Source organism: Lathyrus oleraceus, chromosome 4 (genome assembly GCF_024323335.1).
Source record: "Lathyrus oleraceus cultivar Zhongwan6 chromosome 4, CAAS_Psat_ZW6_1.0, whole genome shotgun sequence".
Lineage (NCBI taxonomy): Eukaryota > Viridiplantae > Streptophyta > Magnoliopsida > Fabales > Fabaceae > Lathyrus > Lathyrus oleraceus.
This window is the reverse complement of record NC_066582.1, coordinates 278,009,364-278,030,912: the sequence shown is the minus strand read 5'-3', so window position 1 is coordinate 278,030,912 and position 21,549 is coordinate 278,009,364. Positions and strand designations below refer to the sequence as shown.

Here is a 21,549-nt window from a genome sequence, read left to right as displayed (position 1 = left end):
TGTGAGCTATTGTATTATTTTCAAACAAGGTAACAATTATTGGTGTTGGTTGAACATATAGATGTTGAAGAAATCTCGCATCACTTAGTTTTTTAAAGGAAGAAGTCTGAGATTATATAATGGATTCAAGTTTTCATTACAAACTGTATCACCCAAAAATACTTTAAGTTTATATTTGATTTTTATATTTTCTCTACTCTTGTGTGAGGGTTATGTGAGAGATAGTTAAATATTTGCTTTGGAGAGTGTACATGTATTGAGGATTTGGGGTGGTTAAGGATAATCTATTTGTTGTAATAATTTTAACATAGTGTTATTCTCTAGTTGTCATTTGACAATCGACGTAGTTTTTTCTCCAATTTTGAAATTTTCATGTTAAATTCTTGTGTTTGTTATTGTGTCCCTTTTTGTCTTTATGCTTATCTTTTCCCAACATTAATTATAACGTTAATAAAGAATATTTTATGTGATTCATACGTTCATATATTGTTTATGTTCTGGACCGACCAAAGACCCAATCGACCAAGACTTATCCTTCAAAAGTCCACTCTACTCGGTCCAACATATAAAAACAATTCACACACTATTAGAAGTTACACAATTTATGATCTCCAATTTCAATATACTTATCTTGAATTTTAAACTAACTTGGGCGTTGGAGCGCTAACCATGCAGGTCCACCCTGCGCCACTATAAATGAGATCAGAGGCACTGTTCAAGATCATCGTTATCAAATTCTCTTTATTTCTAATTCTTTCAAGGAGCTTGAACATCCATTTCTGGTTCCCGAACGAAATAGTTTTTGAAATTTCATGTGGGTAACAGTGGTAGGCATTGATAACTTTGTTTTGTGAACGTAACGACGTTTTGTCTGTTTATGCATACTGAATTTTTAGAATTGCCTGTTTATGCATGGGTGTGACCAACTATTTTAGGTAATTTTATTTTTATTTTTTTATGTAGGGATGTGACCGTTCAAAAATAAAACTAACAGATTTTTATGGAGTCTGAAAAAATATTCTTTACACCAAACTTTTTGAGAAAACTAATAAAACTTTTGCTATGCACCAAATATCTTAAATAATTCAGTTAAAACCTATATCACATTTTTTGTATTACAAAATTTTTAGTGAATGAGAGAAAATTTTGCAATGTGTGATGAGTTGATAATTGAAAATATATGGGAGTGCTAGGTATAGTTAAGGATACAAGATAAAATCTTCCTACTTGGGCTAATCTATGATGGGATGATAAAGTTTTGGGTTAAATTGGTTTGAGCTAAAATTTAGGGGATTGTCTCTTCCATTCTAAAGATTTCTCCCACACCTTATTGAAAAACCAAAATTATCCATAAAATATCTCCGTATCAATTTATATTAAAATGAGGATAATTTGGTTAGGAATGCATGATGCCTGTATAGGATGGATACTTATCTCAAGTTAATTTCAAACAAAAGAGAGATGTGACTCAACATATATTTGGTGTTAAAAGAGTGCCTCAAAAAAATACATTTATAAATTCGTAAAATATAAAGCATTTTAAGATTTCCTTAAAGTGCTTCTCCACCACCTCCAAATTTATTGTACTCAAACTAATATTTAAATTCTGAAAAGTATCTTGCTTAAATTCTTAAATTCCAAGTATTTTTAAACATTGTCCTTTGAACTCATTTTCTCCTACTTCTATGGCTTTTTACAAATTTACAGCAACGTTTATAATTTTATTTTGGCAGAAGAGATATTTATGCGTAAGAAAAATCCTTCATTACAACAAACTTATCCAAAAAATTGAATAGCTTTAATAAAAAAACAAAAATATAACTTGATAATTCATTCAAATTTCACAAATGTGTCTGACACCCAATATCATGGGTAGGTTATTCTAAAAGATTACCAAATGAAACCATTCCATACCAAAAACTATATAGAATGCACAATATAGACAAATATTTTCTTAAGTCTATGCTTATTTTTTGGGATGTAAAGTAAAGTAAATAAAATACTTGACTTGATGAATCATGTACATCATGTGTTGTTGTTGCAGCTTAAAAGGACAGTGAGGATGAAATTTTGAACTCTATATCCCAAAGCTCAAATGCTCCCTTAACAAAATCATAATGTGCACCTTTTAAAGCCAAAGTTTTCTTCACAACTGCTTCTCTCACAAATGGATAAGTCAGTAAATTCCCAAGAGATACGTTAACAGCTTCCTGCATTAAAAAAATAAGATAAAGAAACTTCAATATACAAGATTTCATCACTAAATATTTTTACTCTTATTGTAACAAAAAATATTAAGGCATTGCCTTCTCCAAGTTGGTACACTGCTCAGAGAAATCTAATTCGTTTGCTTCTTCTTTAACTTTGGACTTTGCTGCACTACAAATTTGGACCCAATGTTCTATGAAATCACTGTATATAATCATAGAGGAAAGTAATTATTTTCCAAGTCACTAATAAAACTTACCAGAGAATAAAAAAAAACCGATTACATGAATCTGTCGTGTAATATTCTATTCAGAATCATATTTCTATTCAAATCGGTAATCTCAAAACTACCGATATGAAACTAATATTATACCTTACAATGGTCCCATCATCTGGGATAGACATGAGGCCCTTTATACCTCCACAACTGCTGTGTCCAATGACAACAATATTCTCCACCTGTAACATTAAAAACAACACGTAATAGATCTTTTTACTTGATATATCATATTCATATTTGATAAGGAAAGAAGAATGGTATTTTTATTTATTTACCTTTAAATGTATGACCGCATATTCAATGGCAGCTCCTGTTCCTGAATGCTTGGTCTGAAATACTTAACAGAAAAGTAAGTCAAACATTAATTTATCAGATGAAAAATTTATGTTTAAGACATGATAACCTTGTGATATGGTGGAACCATGTTGGCAATGTTTCTGACAACAAAGGCTTCACCAGGTTGGAAATCCAGAATATGGGATGGGCAAACTCTTGAGTCTGAACAAGCAAAAACCAGAAACTGCAAGTTGGGAAATTCAATAGTCATTTGTGAATTATGAGTTAGATATTCCATCCATTTAAAATTATAAATTACTTAAGACATTTTTGAGAATTTTTTTAAATATTATTTTATACAATTATATTTTATTAATAAAATATAAAAAATAGAAATTAAAAAAATATGATGCAAATATGCATTAGGATTGTTTGCATATAATAAATTTGAATCTAAAATTTTGAGAAAAAGCACCATTATGATTTAAGCCTTTACCAGGCCAATGTACGTAACTAGTATATCTAGTATTTTAGTTTTAATTTCTAAATTTAAAGTTGCTAGATATTCTTTTAAGTTTGATTCTGGTTGTAAAAGAATACTTTTATGATTGAATATGATATACTTTGTGATGATTTATAGGAATTCAATATTGATAATTTATATGGTGACAAACTTATGACAACACATTATAATCTTGACAATAAACGTACTTTAGTGGTTGAACAATCTGCTTTGCTAAGAAATACATACAAGAACAATTAAATGATATTTCACTGGTAAGGATATAAATTTTATTGTCATACCCATAGTACGAACATTTTTGAAACAGAATAATCGGTTAATTGAATAGAGTGAACATAGTGGAAGCAAAGATGCTCAAAATATATATATATATATATATATATATATATATATATATATATATATATATATATATATATATATATATATATATATATATTTTATTGTCATACCCATAGTACGAACATTTTTGAAACAGAATAATCGGTTAATTGAATAGAGTGAACATAGTGGAAGCAAAGATGCTCAAAATATATATATATATATATATATATATATATATATATATATATATATATATATATATATATATATATATATATATATATATATATATATATATATATTATATATATATATATATATATATATATAGAGAGAGAGAGAGAGAGAGAGAGAAGAGAGAGAGAGAGAGAGAGAGAGAGAGAGAGAGAGAGAGAGAGAGAGAGAGAGAGAGAGAGAGAGAGAGAGAGAGAGAGAGAGAGAGAGAGCGAGAGAGAGAGAGAGAGAGAGAGAGAGAGAGAGAGAGCGAGAGAGAGAGAGAGAGAGAGAGAGAGAGAGAGAGAGAGAGAGAGAGGAGAGAGAGAGAGGAGAGAGAGAGAGAGAGAGAGAGAGAGAGAGAGAGAGAGAGAGCGAGAGAGAGAGAGAGAGAGAGAGAGAGAGAGAAGAGAGAGAGAGAGAGAGAGAGAGAGAGCGAGAGAGAGAGAGCGAGAGAGAGAGAGAGGAGAGAGAGAGAGAGAGAGTAAAATGTCAAATTTAATAACATCACATCTTTCATGACTCTTTACAAGATATTCGTATAGCAAAATTGATCGTTATATTAAAAGTTATTATCATATATATCATGTCGATAAAATTTAACATAAATCGGAAATCATTTGACATGTGAACGAGATGCACAAAAACTTACGACTTACAAAATTTATGAAAATCGTTAAATTTTATCATTCTCTTTAACATATAAATTGATTTTTGATTGATGTGAAATTTTATAGGCGTGATCTATATGATAATAACTTTCAATCCAACTGTGGATTTTATGAAATTTTTACTCAAATACCCCACATTTTAAAAAAAAATCCCAAAATAACTCAATTTTCAAATAAATTCTCAATCTACCCCAGTTTCAAAAAAAATACTTAAAGGCATAGGCGTCAAACCAATTGGCGGATACCCTTAATTTTTAAGAGGGGGCGCCAATTGAATTGTCAACAGCACATGGTGCTGCCAATCCAATTGGCGCCTATGTGTATAAAGTGAGAGGATGCGCTAATTGAATTAGCAACGACACATGGTGCTGCCAATCCAATTGGCGCTCATGTGTATAAAGTGAGAGGGGGCGCCAATTAGTCTGGCGTCTTTGTGTAATGTGCAGTTTTTTTTATAAATAAAGATGTTGTGTGATTCATTTTTCCACATCTCTTTTCGTCATATTGCAAACATGTTTGGTGTTTGTCGCCGCTATGGAAAAGTGATTTATTCGAGAGACAAGCCTCCGATATTGATGCTTTTCTGGAACATTTGTAGTTTCAATCAATTAAAAAGGGAGCTGATTCGTTGGTTAGATGAAAAAATACCAGAAGGGGAAAAATTAGAAGTATCGAGAGACTCAATAGTATATTTGGTTGGGTGCGAGTAAAAACTGATAAGGATGCTAGGAAAATGATGTTTGGACCAGATGACATCAGCTTGATTGTTGTAATCAGTTAGAAAAGTTGTTTTTAAATATTGTGGTTAAGTATTTTCATTTGTATTCGATATTTGTTTTTTGTGTTGTTTATTTAGACTTGTTCTGTTTTAAGTGTGCTTATGTTGGAGTGATGTTTGTTGTTAACCTTGTTGTAACAAAAAGTTAATGTTATATAAAAATCCAAGGTTACAAAAATTGAAAGGAGACACTAAATTATGATGCAGAGGTTGCTCATAGACTGTGACATTTGTTCTTATTGTGTCCGGGTTGACGACATATACTACATAATCTTATCATTTTATCAGTCGTATCCATTTCTGTTCTAATATGCATGTTGTTTGGCCATCCTTTTTTATTTCTTCGCATCTCATCGTTGTGCCAAACTATGTCCCCTTCATATGGAGGCCAGTATTCCTCCATTGCTAGCATTGACAAGCTTTCTCTATAGATATTCATGATGGTAATGGCTTTGTAAACATCAAATATATGGCTGTAAGCATCCTGGCGAGTATGTGCGCATGCCGCAATGACATGGGAGGAAGGAATACAGAAGGCCTGGAACTTTTCACAGTCGCACCAACTTCTGTTTAGTCTGACAACATAGGATAAATTTGGCCTCCCCTCGTTGTGGTCCATTGTTTCCTGTACACTGAAATTTTGCCTATGACGGTCAAAGATTGTAACTACGTGTGTGCTAGCTTTTATAGTTTCCTCTTTCATCACTTTCATACAACATTCACTGAATAATTGACTTGACATTAACACTACACTCAATCTTTCACCTCTGGTTGCGAAGATAGATGTCAACCTAAAATAGGTTGTTCTGACCAATATGGTTATTGGTAGATTTCTAATGCCTTTGAATACGTCGTTCATGCATTCCACAAGGTTTGTTGTCATGTGGCCCCATCGACAACCTCTGTCAAATGCCCTTGTCCATTGCTCTAATGGTATATTATCCACCCACCTTCCTACATCTGCAATAGACAATCTAATTTCGTCACGATAATGTTGAAATGACGGTTGAGTTAGAGCATACCCTGCATTCACCATTTTTTTACCGAGGTTCTTGTCTTTGATTGCACGCATGAAGTTTTGTTGTGATATGTCTAATGCAATAGACATGGGTAGAAGGAGGATCATGTCATTCGTTATCATGGTTATTGTAAGCACTCTCAATGGAAGCATGTCTCTAAAATCAAACAGAGATTGGCTTATGGAGCGACATGTGTTCTTAGATGACGAAGGAAGAAACCCCAACCACCAGCGGTTTCACCTTCAACCAGAGCAAAGGCAATGGGAAAGACATTATTGTTGTCGTCTTGTGCAACAACCATAAGCAAAGTACCCTTGTATTTTTCGTATAACCATGTTCCATCAATTTGAATAATAGGTTTGCAGAATGCAAAACCTTTGATGCATGGTTGAAACGCCCAAAAGAGGCGGTGAAAGATTCTATTTCCAGCAATACAAGTTTTGTCTGGCATAAATGTTGGCCACTAATTTTTTAGGATGTTTCTAGGTTTCGAACTCGTGTCCACGAATTTGTTCACAGGGACGCGATGATTCAACCTTATGTCGAACTCACTGGGTTTGGACATGTAAGCAAAATAATGTCTTGGTCGGTTGATACTAAATTTATTCTTGCATTAAGTGAAAGATGGTGTCCCGAGACACACACATTCTGGTTTTCAACCGGTGAATGTATCGTGACGTTAGAAGATGTCTACATGTTATTGGGATTACCTATCGAAGGTAAGACGGTAAATGGTAAACCCAAATATGCGAATTCAATTTGCATGGACCGCTTGGATGATGACTTGTTAGATGATAACTCGAGAGGTCAAGGTATACTCCTTTCACGCCTTAAGGCATATTATAACAACTTACAGTTAGATGAGAATTCTATCGAAGACGCTCGAATAATAAAAACTAGGTGTTATATTATGCTTTTAATTTATTTATTTTTATTTCCCGAAGGTAGTGGTTATATTATGCATGTTATGTATTTACCTTTACTAAGACATGTAGATAGAATAAGAAGTTACAGTTAGGGGTCCGCTTGTTTGGCTTATCTTTATAGCTCTTTGTGTAAAAATGCACACAAAAACACATCTACATTTCCTGGATGTTCTGTTTTTCTCCAAGCATGAGGTTGGTCCAGACTACCGTCCCTAGCGTCCGTCAACAATAACCCATTCACATTCCCGTACGCACAAAAGTAAGTTCTTAAAAATGGACTATATTTACTTACTTTATCGATTATTATCTATAAATAATATTTTTACTTTTATGGTGCAGATGGGGCACATGGTATGAGTTATAACAGATGTCCTAGACATTGTTTTACCCAGTATCGCAATCTCTTGGATCACCTTCGACCGGCGGATGTATTGCCATTAACCTAATCATTTCGTAAAAAGTTGTTAATTTCTTCTAACAAAGTTATAATCTAATATATGTTCACATTTCAGTTCATTTGACATCCATATCTAAATTTGGATCATGACAACGAAATCAATGAATAAGACGCAACCGTTTGGACTGCATGCACACCGATCATAAGATTCACCACTATGAAGATGCACAATAATGATCATATTAAATTGCAGTTCGGTATGCTTCAACATATATCAGATCCCCCGAAAAACATCAGAGAATGGCATCTACGAAAAGTTAACAACCAATGGGACTTTAACTCATGGCAAAGCTTCGCTAGATCTGAGTGTCGAAAATGGAAGCACCGACAAGACCATGTCTTAACTGACGTTGTGGTGCCAACCGAAGAAAAACCAACTCGTAATTATATGGCTTGGTATAGATCAGTTGGATTTGAGTTCATCGTCTAGGATATGTACCTATACGACCCACGCCTAGCAACTTACACACAAGAAGGTTCAACATCTAACCCCTAACAACACTGTCAGATCGGTTACTCATAACCCCCCATCCATCAAAAAATTTGATCCACAAACACACAAACCTACAACCCTAACATGTTAAACACCCAACCACAATACCAAGAGCATACCTCGTACTATTGGTGTAAGCCCTAGAGGCCAATACTTTTGGTACTCGTATCGAATTATTTATTAATAATAAAAGGCTTTTCTTTATTACGTTTGTTTAATAAAGTCCCTAGAATAGCTAGTCCGTTTAATGTATTTCTCTCCCTCTCTCTCTCACACACAAACACACACATATACATTTTTTCTTCACCTAAGTGCATTGGCACTAACAAATTGGTATCGAGAGTTTCTGGTTCATTTTTCTTGATAGAAAATTCAAAAACTACACATCGGTGGCCATGTTTTCGGGGACCGTGAATCGTATTTGCTGCAAAGATGAATGGTAGCAGTGGTATTCACAATTCTCTTAAAATTCTTAATGACAAAAATTGGATATGATGGAGAAAACAGATGCATTCATTGTTTGATTTTTATGAAACCCTATAAGTGGTTATTAATGTTGTTCTTGAGCTTATTAACAACGCAAACGATGCTTATAGGATGTTAAGAAGAAAGATTGAAAGGCTGCATTTTATATTCAATATGCAATAGATACAACACATTTTGACCGGATTTCACACGCTGAATTGGCGAAGGAGACATGAGATATTCTTGTAAAGTATTATGAAGGTAGTGAAAATGTTAAAGTTATCAAGTTGCGGACATTGCAAAGGAAAAAGATTGCAAGCTATGTCTCGAAGGTGAAGAATCTTGTTCATCTCATGAAAGGTTATGGTGAAGTCCTAACTGATAAGATGATAATTAAGAATGTAATATGTATATTGACCTCTCACTTTGATCACGTTATCAGAGCATTTAAGAATCCAACAATCTTGAAACCATGAAATTGGAAGATTTAGTTTTCGTTGGAGGCATATGAGTCAAGGATTATCAAGAGAAAGAGTTCAAGATTCGATACAAGCACTACAAGCCCAAACTTGGAAGAAGCATGATGGTTCCAACAAATTCAAGGGAAAATAACACAAAACTCAGAGCAATAAGTATTGGGTGAATTCTCAAAAGCATAAGGTTGATGATATGGCTTCTGAATCCTCAAAAAGAGAAGAAATCTCATATCCGAAAGGAAAATAGGAGAAGAAAGTTAGGGTCATTTGACCAAGAATTGTTGGTATAAGAAAGACAAAGGAGCAACAAAAGACAAGGATGATAAATGAGCAAACTGTGCACGTCAAGATTCAGATGATTATGATGGTATGGTGCTTATGGCTGTAGTTGCAGATGAGCATGTCGACTCCAAGATCTGGTTCCTCGACACATACTACTTGAATCATATGATTGGTCGAATTATGTGGTTAACAGATTTCACCGAGTCGGAGAAGAGCAAGGTCGGGCTTGCAAATAATAGCTCGCTGTAAGTAGAAGATACCGGCAACATAGTTATTCAAAAGAGTAATGGAGAAAAAGCTATGATCAAAGATATACTCTATGTACCTGGCATGAAGTGCAACCTGTTAAGTATTGGACAACTAGTCAAAAAAGGTTTCTTAGTGGTTATGAAAAATGGATCCTTAGAATTGTTCGACACACAGGATAATTTGGTCTTAAAATCTCCTCTGTCGAAGAATAGGACATTTCAGATCATGATCAGTTCAATTGAGGTACAATGTCTAAAAACAGTTGTTGACCACACGCATAACTGGATGTGGCATTTGAGGTTTGGCCGTTTGAACTTTAGGTCACTTAATCAACTGAATACTAAATATTTGTGATGCCCGACAAACTTTGTGACGGTTTCCTAGTAAGGAAGCAATCCAGAAAGTATTTCCTTTCCACTATGCCAATGAGATCCTCTGGCATACTAAAAGTAGTACATTCAGATGTATGTATCACGTTTGAGGATCATACCATTGGTAGAAACAAGAATTTTGTCTCATTTCTCAATGAGTGCAATCGAAAGCTTTGGATCTATGTGATCAGGCGCAAAGACGAAGTATTTTCAATCTTTAAGAGATTCGAAATGCTTGTTGAAAACCATAGTTAAAAGAAGATCAAGGTTCTGCGAATAGATGAAGGTGACAAATGCACATCAAATATATTTGAAGAGTTATGTAGAAAATGGTATTGATCATGAGGTAACTGCTTCTTACACACCTTAACATAATGGAATATCATAAAGAAGAAACATTACCATATTGGATACGGCTAGATGCATGTTAAAGCAAAAGAACTTGCTAAAATGCTTATGGGGGTGAAGCAGTAACCACTACTATTTATATTATGAACAGGCGCCCTACTAAAAAACTGAAGAATGAGGTTCTTGAAGAAGTATGGAGTGGAAAACGACCATCAGTGAGTCATCTAAAGGTGTTTGGCTCTATTTGCCACAAACATGTTCCTGATGCAAGGAGAAGAAAGCTTGATGATAAAAGTGAACTTATAATTCTGATAGGATATCACAAGACTGAAGCATATAGGCTATTCAATCCAATCAATGATAAGACCATGATGATTTGAGACATTGTGATTGATGAGAACTCTGTCTAGGATTGGAATTCAGTTGATGCAACTAACAAGCCATTAATGAGCTATGACTTTGATGAAAAAGTAGCGAGCATGAAAAAATTCCAGTTAATGACATTCCAATCACAGTCAAAGTAGAAGCAGACAATAGAGATAGTGTGTCTATCACAAGTGGAAGACCTTAAAGTGCCAGAGTCCACCCAGCTAGACTTCAAAATTGTGAAGTGGTTGATGACGATGAAGTCACACTAGATGGAAATTTAGTTCACTTATCTTTACTTGCAGGTCCTGAACCAATCAACTATAGTGATGCCTTAAAGGATAAACAATGGAAGGCAGTTATGGTCGAAGAGTTACAAGCGATTGAAAGAAATAATACATGGGAGCTAGTTAAACTGCCAACACACACAAAAGCTTTCAAAGTGAAATGGGTGTTCAAGCTGAAGTACAATCTTGATGGGTTGATTACAAGCCATAAGGCAATATTAGCAGCTTGGGATTTTCTTCAAAGAGAAGACCCTACTACTCTGAAGTGTATGCACTAGTAGCAAGATTGGAAACTGTTAGATTGGTGGTAGCCTTGGCATGCAAGCAAGGCTGGTCGACATTTCACTTAGATGTGAAATCAATATTTTTGAATGGTCCCCTAGATGAATTCGTGTATGTCATACAACCTCATGTGTTTATGATATAGGAGGAAGCAAGGAAAGTGTACAAGTTACATAAATCCATCTATGGTATCAAACAGGCCACTAGGGCATGGAACAAGAAAGTTGACTCATACTTAGTCGAATTGGGATTCATCAAATACAGGTCTGAGTATGGTGTCTATGTACATGTCATGGTACAAGATATAATCATCATCTGCTTATATGTTGATGACTTGCTAGTGACTGAAAATAGCATGAAGAACTTTTCGATGTTCAAAGAATTGATGAACCAAATATGATGGAAAGGAGGACAAGGTCGACGTCACTTATCGTATTTCCTAGGCATGGAATTTCAAATTACCAAGCAAGGTATGATGCTGCATCAAAGGAAGTGCGTAAAAGAAATACTCAAGAAATTCAAGATGGTTGGTTCGAATCCTGCATCCTCCCCCGACGAACCAAATACGAAATTGGAGAAGCATGGAAAGGAGGACAAGGTCGATGTCACTTTGTTCAAACAAATTGTATGACCTCTGATGTATGTATGCAATAGTAGAGTTGATATAGGTTTCTCAGTCAGATTGGTAAGCAGATACATGGATGAATCAAAGGCGTCACACATGAAAACTACACGAAGAATCCTGAGATACCTAAAAAGATCAATAAATTGTGGAATCCTGTTTCCACAAGATTCTGAAAGCAAAGAAGATGTGATTATTGTTATTCAGATGTTGATTGGTGTGGAGATAATGAAGATCGAAGAAGCACAACTGGTTATTTCTTTTAAGTGTTAGGTGCCTCAATCTCACGGTGCTCAAGAAAGCAACTTGTGGTGGCATTATCATCATGCGAGGCTGAGTATATAGCAAGATCATATGCTACTTGTCAATCAATCTAAATTAGATATGTGTTGGATAAGATTGAGGTCGAAGTGAAGAAACCTTTGGTGCTACAGATCGACAACAAGTCAACCATTAATCTTGCAAAGAATCAAGTTTTACATGGAAGGAGTAAGCACATTGATGTTAGATTTCACTTCCTAAGGGAGAAGATAAATCAAGGTGAACTTGAAGTGAGACATTGCTCGAGTGAAGCATAGTTGGCCAATATTTTAACCAAAGGATTGAAGATCAACAAATTTCTGACTTTGAGAAAGAAATTAAGAACAATTCAGATCGACTATGATTATTTTATGTTTGACAACTTGGATTATATGTGAGTATGTTATGATATAATCCAAATTTGTTAGTTACTTGATTAGTAAGTTAGTTTATTTGTTATATTAGTTACTTGGAGTCCAAGTAATCTATTTTATATAAATACACTTGTAGATAACTCTCGTATAACAAAAAAATTCAATACAATTACTTCTTCTCTCTCCCTCATTCCTTCCTCACCTAAATGCATTGACACTAACAACAATCAAGATCACTAATCAAATCCAGATCCAGTTGAATGATAGTAGTCAACACATGCAATATCTCTATCTTTTTATTTATTATTTATTTTCCATTTTTTTTTAGTAATTTAGAGAATAAGTATGATCTACCATACAACTCAATTGGGGAGAATTAAAAAAATTAAATTAATTAGTTAAGGCTTTATCTAATCACATGGCTCACCTTTGGGTTCTGGCCTTTGGCAAGTTGACTATATAATTCTAGATTTTGCCTGAAAAAGAAAAACAGCTAATTCAAACTTTAATTTCTTCACCTGTCACTTAAATTTAAAATTAAAATATATTATTCAAATGAATATTTTTTTATACACAAATGAATCCTTAACCTTAGAAGTTAGCACCTCCAAGAAGGTTTGAAACAGATCCACAAAAGAAGGTCATCATAATTTTAAATTCATATAAATATAGTAAATATTATCCTAGGGTCTATCAAATATTATACTAGTTTTCAGAGAGTACTACTAGTTTTTAAATCAACTTTTTTGTCTTGTTAATAAATTATTATCATCCACTGATCCAATAATTGTATAAAAAATTAATTTCCTTTATAATTGTTATAGGTACTGTAACTGATTTTCATTTCCTTATACACTTTTTATATACTTATATTATCATCCATAGCTTATCTCGTATATTTAGCTAAATGTCAACTCATAAAGTTGCATCTATACCAAATAAATAGGTAAAATAACTTTGCATTGGTTTAACTTAATTTATAGCATAGTATTTTTTTTTCCTTCAAAATAATCATTGACGTTTCATAACTTTTGCAATATAGACATTTTCATATATATATATATATATATATATATATATATATATATATATATATATATATATATATATTTTGTTGATATATCAATCTAATTACTCTAATGTTACTACTTTAACTTCAACTATATTGATATATTTCTTGAGAAAAATTATATTTATAAGATGTAGTGAATAACAAACGCAGTTTGGTTTGGATAAATTGTTTAAAAATAAATATATTTAATATGATTTAATATAATTTAATTTAATTTGATATTTAAATATTTGAATTATAATACATAAAAATCATATTATTATCAAGAATACACATAAAGTATTATATTTGATGTAAAATTTAATATTACAAAATTATAATGTTTAATTATTTTTGAAATATATATTAATAGATTAAATTAATATATAATTTAATATATAAAATGATTTTCACTAAAAGTAAGGCCGACTCAAGAGAATGCAAGTGAACGGTTGTTTTAATCCTAAAATATTTTAAAATCTCAAAATTTATGTTTTGAAATTCAATAATAATATTAAAATAATTAATTTCTTTTAAATTTTATTCATTAGATTATTATAAAAATTAATGAATCTTGTGAACAGATTCATATTTATTAGTTTGTTTGATATTGTAAAATTTAAATAAATACAAAAAAATATAAATTTTTAATAAATCTCAATTCAAATTTTATCATAAATTTTTTGGTTGGATGGAACTTAAATAAAAAACATTCCAACTTAAAAAAAAAACTACTTTTTAAATTTATAATAATTAATATATCTGAATTGTATCAAGGTATATTAATTATTCAATTAATTAAAAAAAAATCTTATAAAAAAATCAGAAAGAGTAACATTAAGCTTTTTGCCATTTTAAAATTTGATTTGTAATTAAAGGTAGCTCACCGAAAATTTTCATTCCTGAAACGGTTGAATCCAGTTCGAATCCTCTCATCTGGGTTAAAAGGCTCCAACTCAGCAGCCACCAGCTCCGTCGTCAACTGCTTGATTTTTGCGGTGGCGAAATCTGTGAAATCAGTGTTCACCCTGCAACAGAAAAAACAAAGTCAAACGCATGACATCAGAGGAGGGGCTGGCCGTGTGGGACCCAGTGACAGGCTGGTGTCTAACTACTACAGACAACCTACCTACTTCTGGGTCAAAATACCGTTTTTGGTAAAATAAAAATCTCCATAACTTTTTACATTTAACTTTATTTGTGCTCTTAGGTTAGGTACATGTTAACAATACCCAAAATAAAAAATGAATACTTTCATTCTTAAATTAATACTATGCTTTTTTTTTTGTGTGTGAGAAAGTTGATATGATTGGCTAACCTTAGAAGCTTCGTCAAGTTTGCAATAGCCTCCTCATATGAATCTCCTGCCATGTCTACCTTCCATACAAAAAAAAAAGAGCTTATTTGATTATGATCGAAACTAAAAATAGTTAGAAAATTTCACTAACATGATGTGAATTTACATATATGTGTAATAAAACGATCAAATATGAAAGAAAACAGAGAATATCATGCTGTGGAGGTGGAAGAAAATATCAATGGAACAGTCACCTTTGATTTTAAAATGAATGAACAGAAAAGAGAAAGTGATTGTGGATGATGGGTCGCAAAGAGAGAGCTGGGTATTAATATTAGTGCTGATGCACATTATGAGTTATCCATTTTAAAACATTGATGTATGATTTATGACCATAATTAGTTTTTTTTCCTTAATCATTTCTTTATATATTTAATTGATGGATTAATTGATTAAATAAATTTTAATTAGAGTCTTAATGTTTTTTTGACGAGGTTTTTATTAGTAAAAAGGTTTTCATTTTTCTATATTATGCCTCAAGTGATAATTAGGCACTAGATTTTTAATTCTACTTTTATATAAAAACTTCAAAGTTGCATGGTAAGGAAAACTAACTACCTTGTAATCTAGTAAGTATGAACTAAACTTATTAAGAGCAAACATAATTTCCAAAAACTCTTTTTTAGTGGTAGTATAATTTGATTTTGTAAAATCTAAAATTCTAAAAATATAATAAATAAAATGAAAAATTATGTGAACTCTCTGTGCAAGAATCGATACTATTGTATAGTTATATGCATCACACATAATTTAGAAAATTTAGAAAATTTAGAAAGGGTTGGTCCATTCGGGTGGCTAGATGATCGGAGTAGAAGTCAGCGCCTTTTTCAAGAAATCAAACTTGTCATCAAAGGTGAAACTTGCATCTTTTTGCAGCAAATTTGATAGTGTAAGAGCTGTCTTGCTGAAAATCTTTGATAAAATATCTTTAGAAACATGCATGACCAAGAAAATAACAAACTCGCAAATACAAGATGGATATGATTGATCAGAAAACACATCAATCTTACTAAGATCTACCTCTATTCCATTTTTAGAACTCACATGTCCTAAAATATGTCATGTTTAACAATAAAATGACCATTTTTATAATTTAAGACAATGTTAGTTTTAATACATTTATGTACTCCCTTCATTCTTTATTACAAACAAATTTTAGTTTTTTAGATTCATCGAATATTTGATTAATCTGGTTTATATATAGTCCAAATACATCTTTTACTCAATGACACTAAAAATTAAAATTTGCTTATAAAAGAGAATGAAGTGAGTAAAACTTTATCCAAACTATTCAGACATGCATCAAAACAGGAAACATGCACGTGAAATCATCCATAAACACTTTAATACAATTTTATATAATCAACAAAAATACTAATCATGCTATTCGTAGGTGTTTTTAGCAAACAATCATGAGTTTAATTCGCTTGTGAGATTAACTCGAAAAATCTCGGGATCAATCTATGCAAAACACGTGTACAAAAAAGTGTGTGTGCGTGTGTGAAATGACTGCGAATGTCTGTATGCAGACAAAGTGAACACAAACTTTAATGACGAAAAAGCTTGAATCAACGTAATAAATGAAAGATGCGATAAATATGATAAAATAAAATGCAGTAAATGAAAAGTAAAGAAAATTGTTTCAACTAAGGAAGCATAAAGATAGTGAAAGAAATGAACGCATACTCATACATCTTACTCACAAACTATTTCTCTCTTTGACTCGGGTACTCCAGTTCTATAGAGAAATATATGAATTTTGCGACCATGATTACAATGCATGAACCTACTATTTATATTAAACTAATGATAACTGTCTCCAATAAATTATTCCTAAAAAGTATGCACGTATTAAGAACATGCAACTTAGTCTTCAGAAGCACTGCCACATTGTCAGAACTTGCAAACTGTTAAAACTCATTATCCCACGTTCGTAACTGCTCCAAACATATAACTTCCTGCTCGTCGAAGGTAGTTTGTGTACCAGTGCTGAAACCCATTAGTACTGAGATGCAACATGTATACCCCAACGACTGTGTCATACATAGAGTGCTCCATTATATTCTTATACATATCCCAACGAAAGTGATCACCCTTGTTAGCTTTAAACTCATCCAAGACCAACCCTAGTGTAACCTCCAAGAACTGCTTATCCGACGTACACACAATCTCCTAATATTTATGAAAGGAGTGGTGAAGAAGTTACTTGCAAAAGGGAGATGGAAGATGATGGAGACATCATCCATGGTAATCATCATCTCATCAAATAAAAGATAAAATGAGGATGTCTCCTTATTCCATCGCTCAACAGAAGTTGACAACAATGAAGCATCGATCATGGTGATGGAGCAATCTACCAATGGAAGCAGACCAACATTAGCAGCAATCGCCATGACCTCATCTAGCATATGTATATTGTAACACTCTTCTCGACTCAAAGAATAATTAAATATAACATGTATAACACATAAATACTTCAAGTAGGATGCTACTCATACAACAATAAAACATACATGAACCACATAATTGAAAATTAAATTATTTGATAAGCAACGAAAATTATAAAACAGTTGACATAAAAGTCCTCAACAAAATTATGTTTAAAAAGTGGTTCAACATCAAAATTAAAGGAAATATATACAACATAAAACAAATGAAATAACAACATGTTCCTCTCGTGTTACATATCAGAGTGACTCCAACTATAGACTCAATTGATATGCAACTAAAAAGGCACAACACCATCTTCTAAATCAAGATCCTATAAAGGTACATGATTGTCTGTACTCTAGAAGAGCACAGACGCAACAACACAAAAAGGGGTGACAAAAACGTTAAAATAATAATCGGTGCACAAAACATAATGGTAGATTCGTACATCACAAATTACACATATATCAAACATGCACTATAATATCATGTATTCATATTTCACCCACATCACAATCAACCATTAATCAAAATGTTATTCATCACATTCAAAATCACACAAATTCATACAAGAGTATTCAACAACACTCAAACATCTCATCTGCACAAACGTTATGCAATGCAACACCGACTTAACTCGTGACTCGCATATTTCACAACACGACAACATATGATGTATGACATACAACAATGCAATGAAAACCATAGAAAAAATGAATGCAACCCCACATATGAATGTAAAAAATCATGTAACAACAACAATATAACAATGAATACAACCCCACTATGACTTTAAAGATTCATCTAAATAATATCCATGGATGGACTACTCACCACAATCTCAATTTATGATCATCACATAATTATCTCATCATCAACATAATGCAACGCCATTAGGTTAATCACATAATTCAATTAATCAACTAATATTAGTCAAAACACACCAAACAACAATCAAACATCAACCACACGAAAAAATGACCGGTCACCATTTTTACTGTATTTTCATCGCTTATTTGAAAAGAAGCCAATGTCTCTATAGTACTTTATTCGTATTATGCTAACTTTTGAGTCAGTTTTAGTTTTAGTAAGTTATTTGCGCATTTTTATCATTTTTGAGTTTTATTTTGTGTGTTATGCATTTTATGCTTTGGTTGTCTGTTTTGATTTTCTTCAAGTCCAAGTAGAAGACCCAAATGACTCAGTGCGAGAAAGTAGAGAAATCCAGTGTTTCAGGAAGGAAATTGCCAAGTTACAGGAGGCCTGCCATGGCCACCCGTGTCACCTAACACGGGTCGTGGCAGGATGATGGCCTTAACAAGCTTCAGGAGAATGGAAGACAGTGGCGTAACACGGGCTCCTGTGTCACCTGACACGGGTCATGTCAGCTTACCTGAGAAGAAGTGGAATAACCAGTGGGACAACAAGGCCACCCGTGTCAGATGACACAGGCCGTGTTGGCCCAGGCGCTGATTCTTCCTGCTCTTGTGTTTTTTTCTCAAGTCTTGAGCAAAAAGGGCATTCTAGGGATTTCCAACCAGTGCTAAGGGATTTTCACTATTTAGAAGAGTTTTTACGACGAATTGAGGGACTTTTGGGGTTGGAATGAATAGAGCACGAAGAATTATGATACGATCAAGAATTGGAGAGATCAAGGAATTCGGAGAGCGGAAGATTTTCATGAGCGAAGACAATTGAAGATCCAAGTTATCCAATCACTTGTAATGTCTAATTTTTATCTTGCATCTATTTTGAACAATATCAGTAGCTAAACCCCCCAATGCTAGAGGGGTGTACCTAATTTATATCTGTAATGACTTTGAGTTTGCGATTGCAATGACAATATTGTTTTTCAGAATTACCTTAATCTTCTGATGTGTTTAATGCTTTCTCTTTCGTAACAATTGAGATTGTTCTATGATTATCAATTAGGCTAGATCGCCATTGATAATGCTTTCATAAGATTATTATGCAGTAGATATCACCTAGGACTAGGGATACCCTGTATGAACCAGATGATTCTCGATTTAATAAGGCTTAATTTCATCAGTAATTTTCTATGGACTTAGAAATTAGGGTTGAACAATTAAAGGTTTTCTCACCAAGACCTTGAGAGAAAATAGCCTTGAGAACTTGTAGTAATTAATTGAAATTTGTTGATGCAATAGTGACTCAGAGTTGTTACAGGGACAAATTATACACCTTCCCTAGTATGTTCTTCTTTTCATGAAAACCTTGTTTTACAGTATTATTTATTTTATTTTCCCTTATTTTTATAAGTTTGAATTTAAAACCCCAACACTAGTTTTGTTTAGTTGAACAATTATTTGAACTCGATATTAACACGTAGTCCTTGAGATCGACATTCAGAGAATTCCCCTTTATTACTGCAAAAGGAAAAATAATACACTTTGCATTTTTCCGATCACAGAACCACACAAAATATCCAACTCAACATACCAAAATGCACCCGCGGACACGATGATGGGTAGCTGGTCTCCAGTGTGACGCTTGCCATCACCCCTTTCCCCCAACTATCACCCCTATGACGATCGATGAGGCTCCACACTTTCCTGGAGACCTGATGTCCCCGTCAGACAGTTGACGTCCATTAGCGTAAAAGCACATGACGACCAGGTCGTCATGCAGGTAACACCCGTCACCCTATTAACATAAGTAGAATTCATTTTCTACTATGAAGTTTAGTTCAGAACTCCAATTTTTCACCCAGACCCTCAAATCGATCATAAACAACAAGGAAACAACATATACAAACCATACTATGATTAATACATCAATTAATCAATGATTAAACACTTAATCCATCACTTTATCATGAATTAACTCAATTATGTTCATACCTTAGAACACCAAATTTCAACATAAATTCATCATTAAACAAATTAACTCGTGAACATAAAGCACCATAACATCAAACACGAATTTTGTAACACCCTTCTAAAATACCCCAAATATTAAATTAAAATAACAAAATATCAATCAGAGTAATTATGCAATTAAGGGTGTCACACAATCATTTCACACCAATCATCAAAATATCCTGTCATGCTCATTTATTTAATCAAAATAAAACATTTTGCATAATACGCAGCGGATACAAACTAACAACATTCAAACCAGGTAATACATTACATGTAAAGTTGTTCAACAACCAAATGAAAACATAGTAAAACATCCCATCCCGATGTTACATCTACCAGAGCATGACCCACTAAGGAACTACACTAGACTCCAAGGACTAGCTTCTACTCAATCACTGCTCGTTACCTGGAAACATAGTTGTAAGGGTGAGTTCCTCAATCGATATAATAAGCATTATAAAATATCATGTAATGCTAAGTAATTTAACACATATCATCACCCTAATCAGATCACACATATTCAGCAACGGCAATATCAACTCATAATCATCATCATCATCATACTCAAACTCAACACAACCATAAAACCACGTATAATATTGGAATACATCCATTCATATTATACGCCATACATACATACATTATGCAATGAGACTCCATGCATGCGGTACCGACTATTCGTGAACATATAGTTCAACCTCACCGATCAAATCCAGATACGGCTACCAAGCTCACTAGTCCCACTCATTTGAGACCTAGTGACTCACTCACTAATTCCTCACCATGGGAATTAGCTACCACCCCAAGGGCTATGATATGCACGCTAATCACCTAGCATGCAAACATCAACAACAATCCACAATACTAACTCACTAATTCCTCACCATGGGAATTAGCTACCACCATAAAGGCCAAAATATGCAAGCTAAATCACTTAGTCATGCAAACATCAACAATCATCCACAATGGACATATGCTCACACTCTAAGCCATAAACAGTCCATTCATAATTTCATACATGATAGATACATTCACAACATTATGCATATCATCATACATCATCAACATATTCACCACATAATCATATCATGTCATACCACATAATCAATCACAGCATTAGCACACTCTACTAATACCTTTACTACTCAAAACAACGGGAAATGATCCCTACTCTATCATACATCAGCTAAATTACATTACTCAGCTGAACAACCAAAGAACTGCACAACAACAGCACAG

At 33.2% G+C, this 21,549-nt stretch overlaps 1 protein-coding gene across 2 annotated transcripts; it reads right to left on the bottom strand.

Moving 5' to 3' along the window:
• Positions 1 to 1,782: 1,782 nt before the first annotated feature.
• LOC127075090 (carbonic anhydrase 2) lies at positions 1,783 to 15,328 on the bottom strand. Of its 2 annotated transcripts, none has more exons than XM_051016536.1 (9): positions 15,193 to 15,328; positions 14,960 to 15,018; positions 14,529 to 14,669; positions 13,018 to 13,066; positions 2,892 to 3,008; positions 2,764 to 2,817; positions 2,582 to 2,667; positions 2,307 to 2,412; positions 1,783 to 2,210 (listed from the first exon to the last, which is right to left on the bottom strand). In XM_051016536.1, the coding sequence occupies exons 2-9, from the start codon at positions 15,010 to 15,012 to the stop codon at positions 2,046 to 2,048; spliced, it is 771 nt and encodes a 256-aa protein (XP_050872493.1). In that variant the 5' UTR covers positions 15,013 to 15,018; positions 15,193 to 15,328; the 3' UTR covers positions 1,783 to 2,045. The 2 variants fall into 2 exon arrangements, with proteins under 2 accessions (XP_050872493.1, XP_050872494.1); XM_051016537.1 differs by having other exon boundaries at positions 14,960 to 15,014; positions 15,193 to 15,276.
• Positions 15,329 to 21,549: the final 6,221 nt, after the last annotated feature.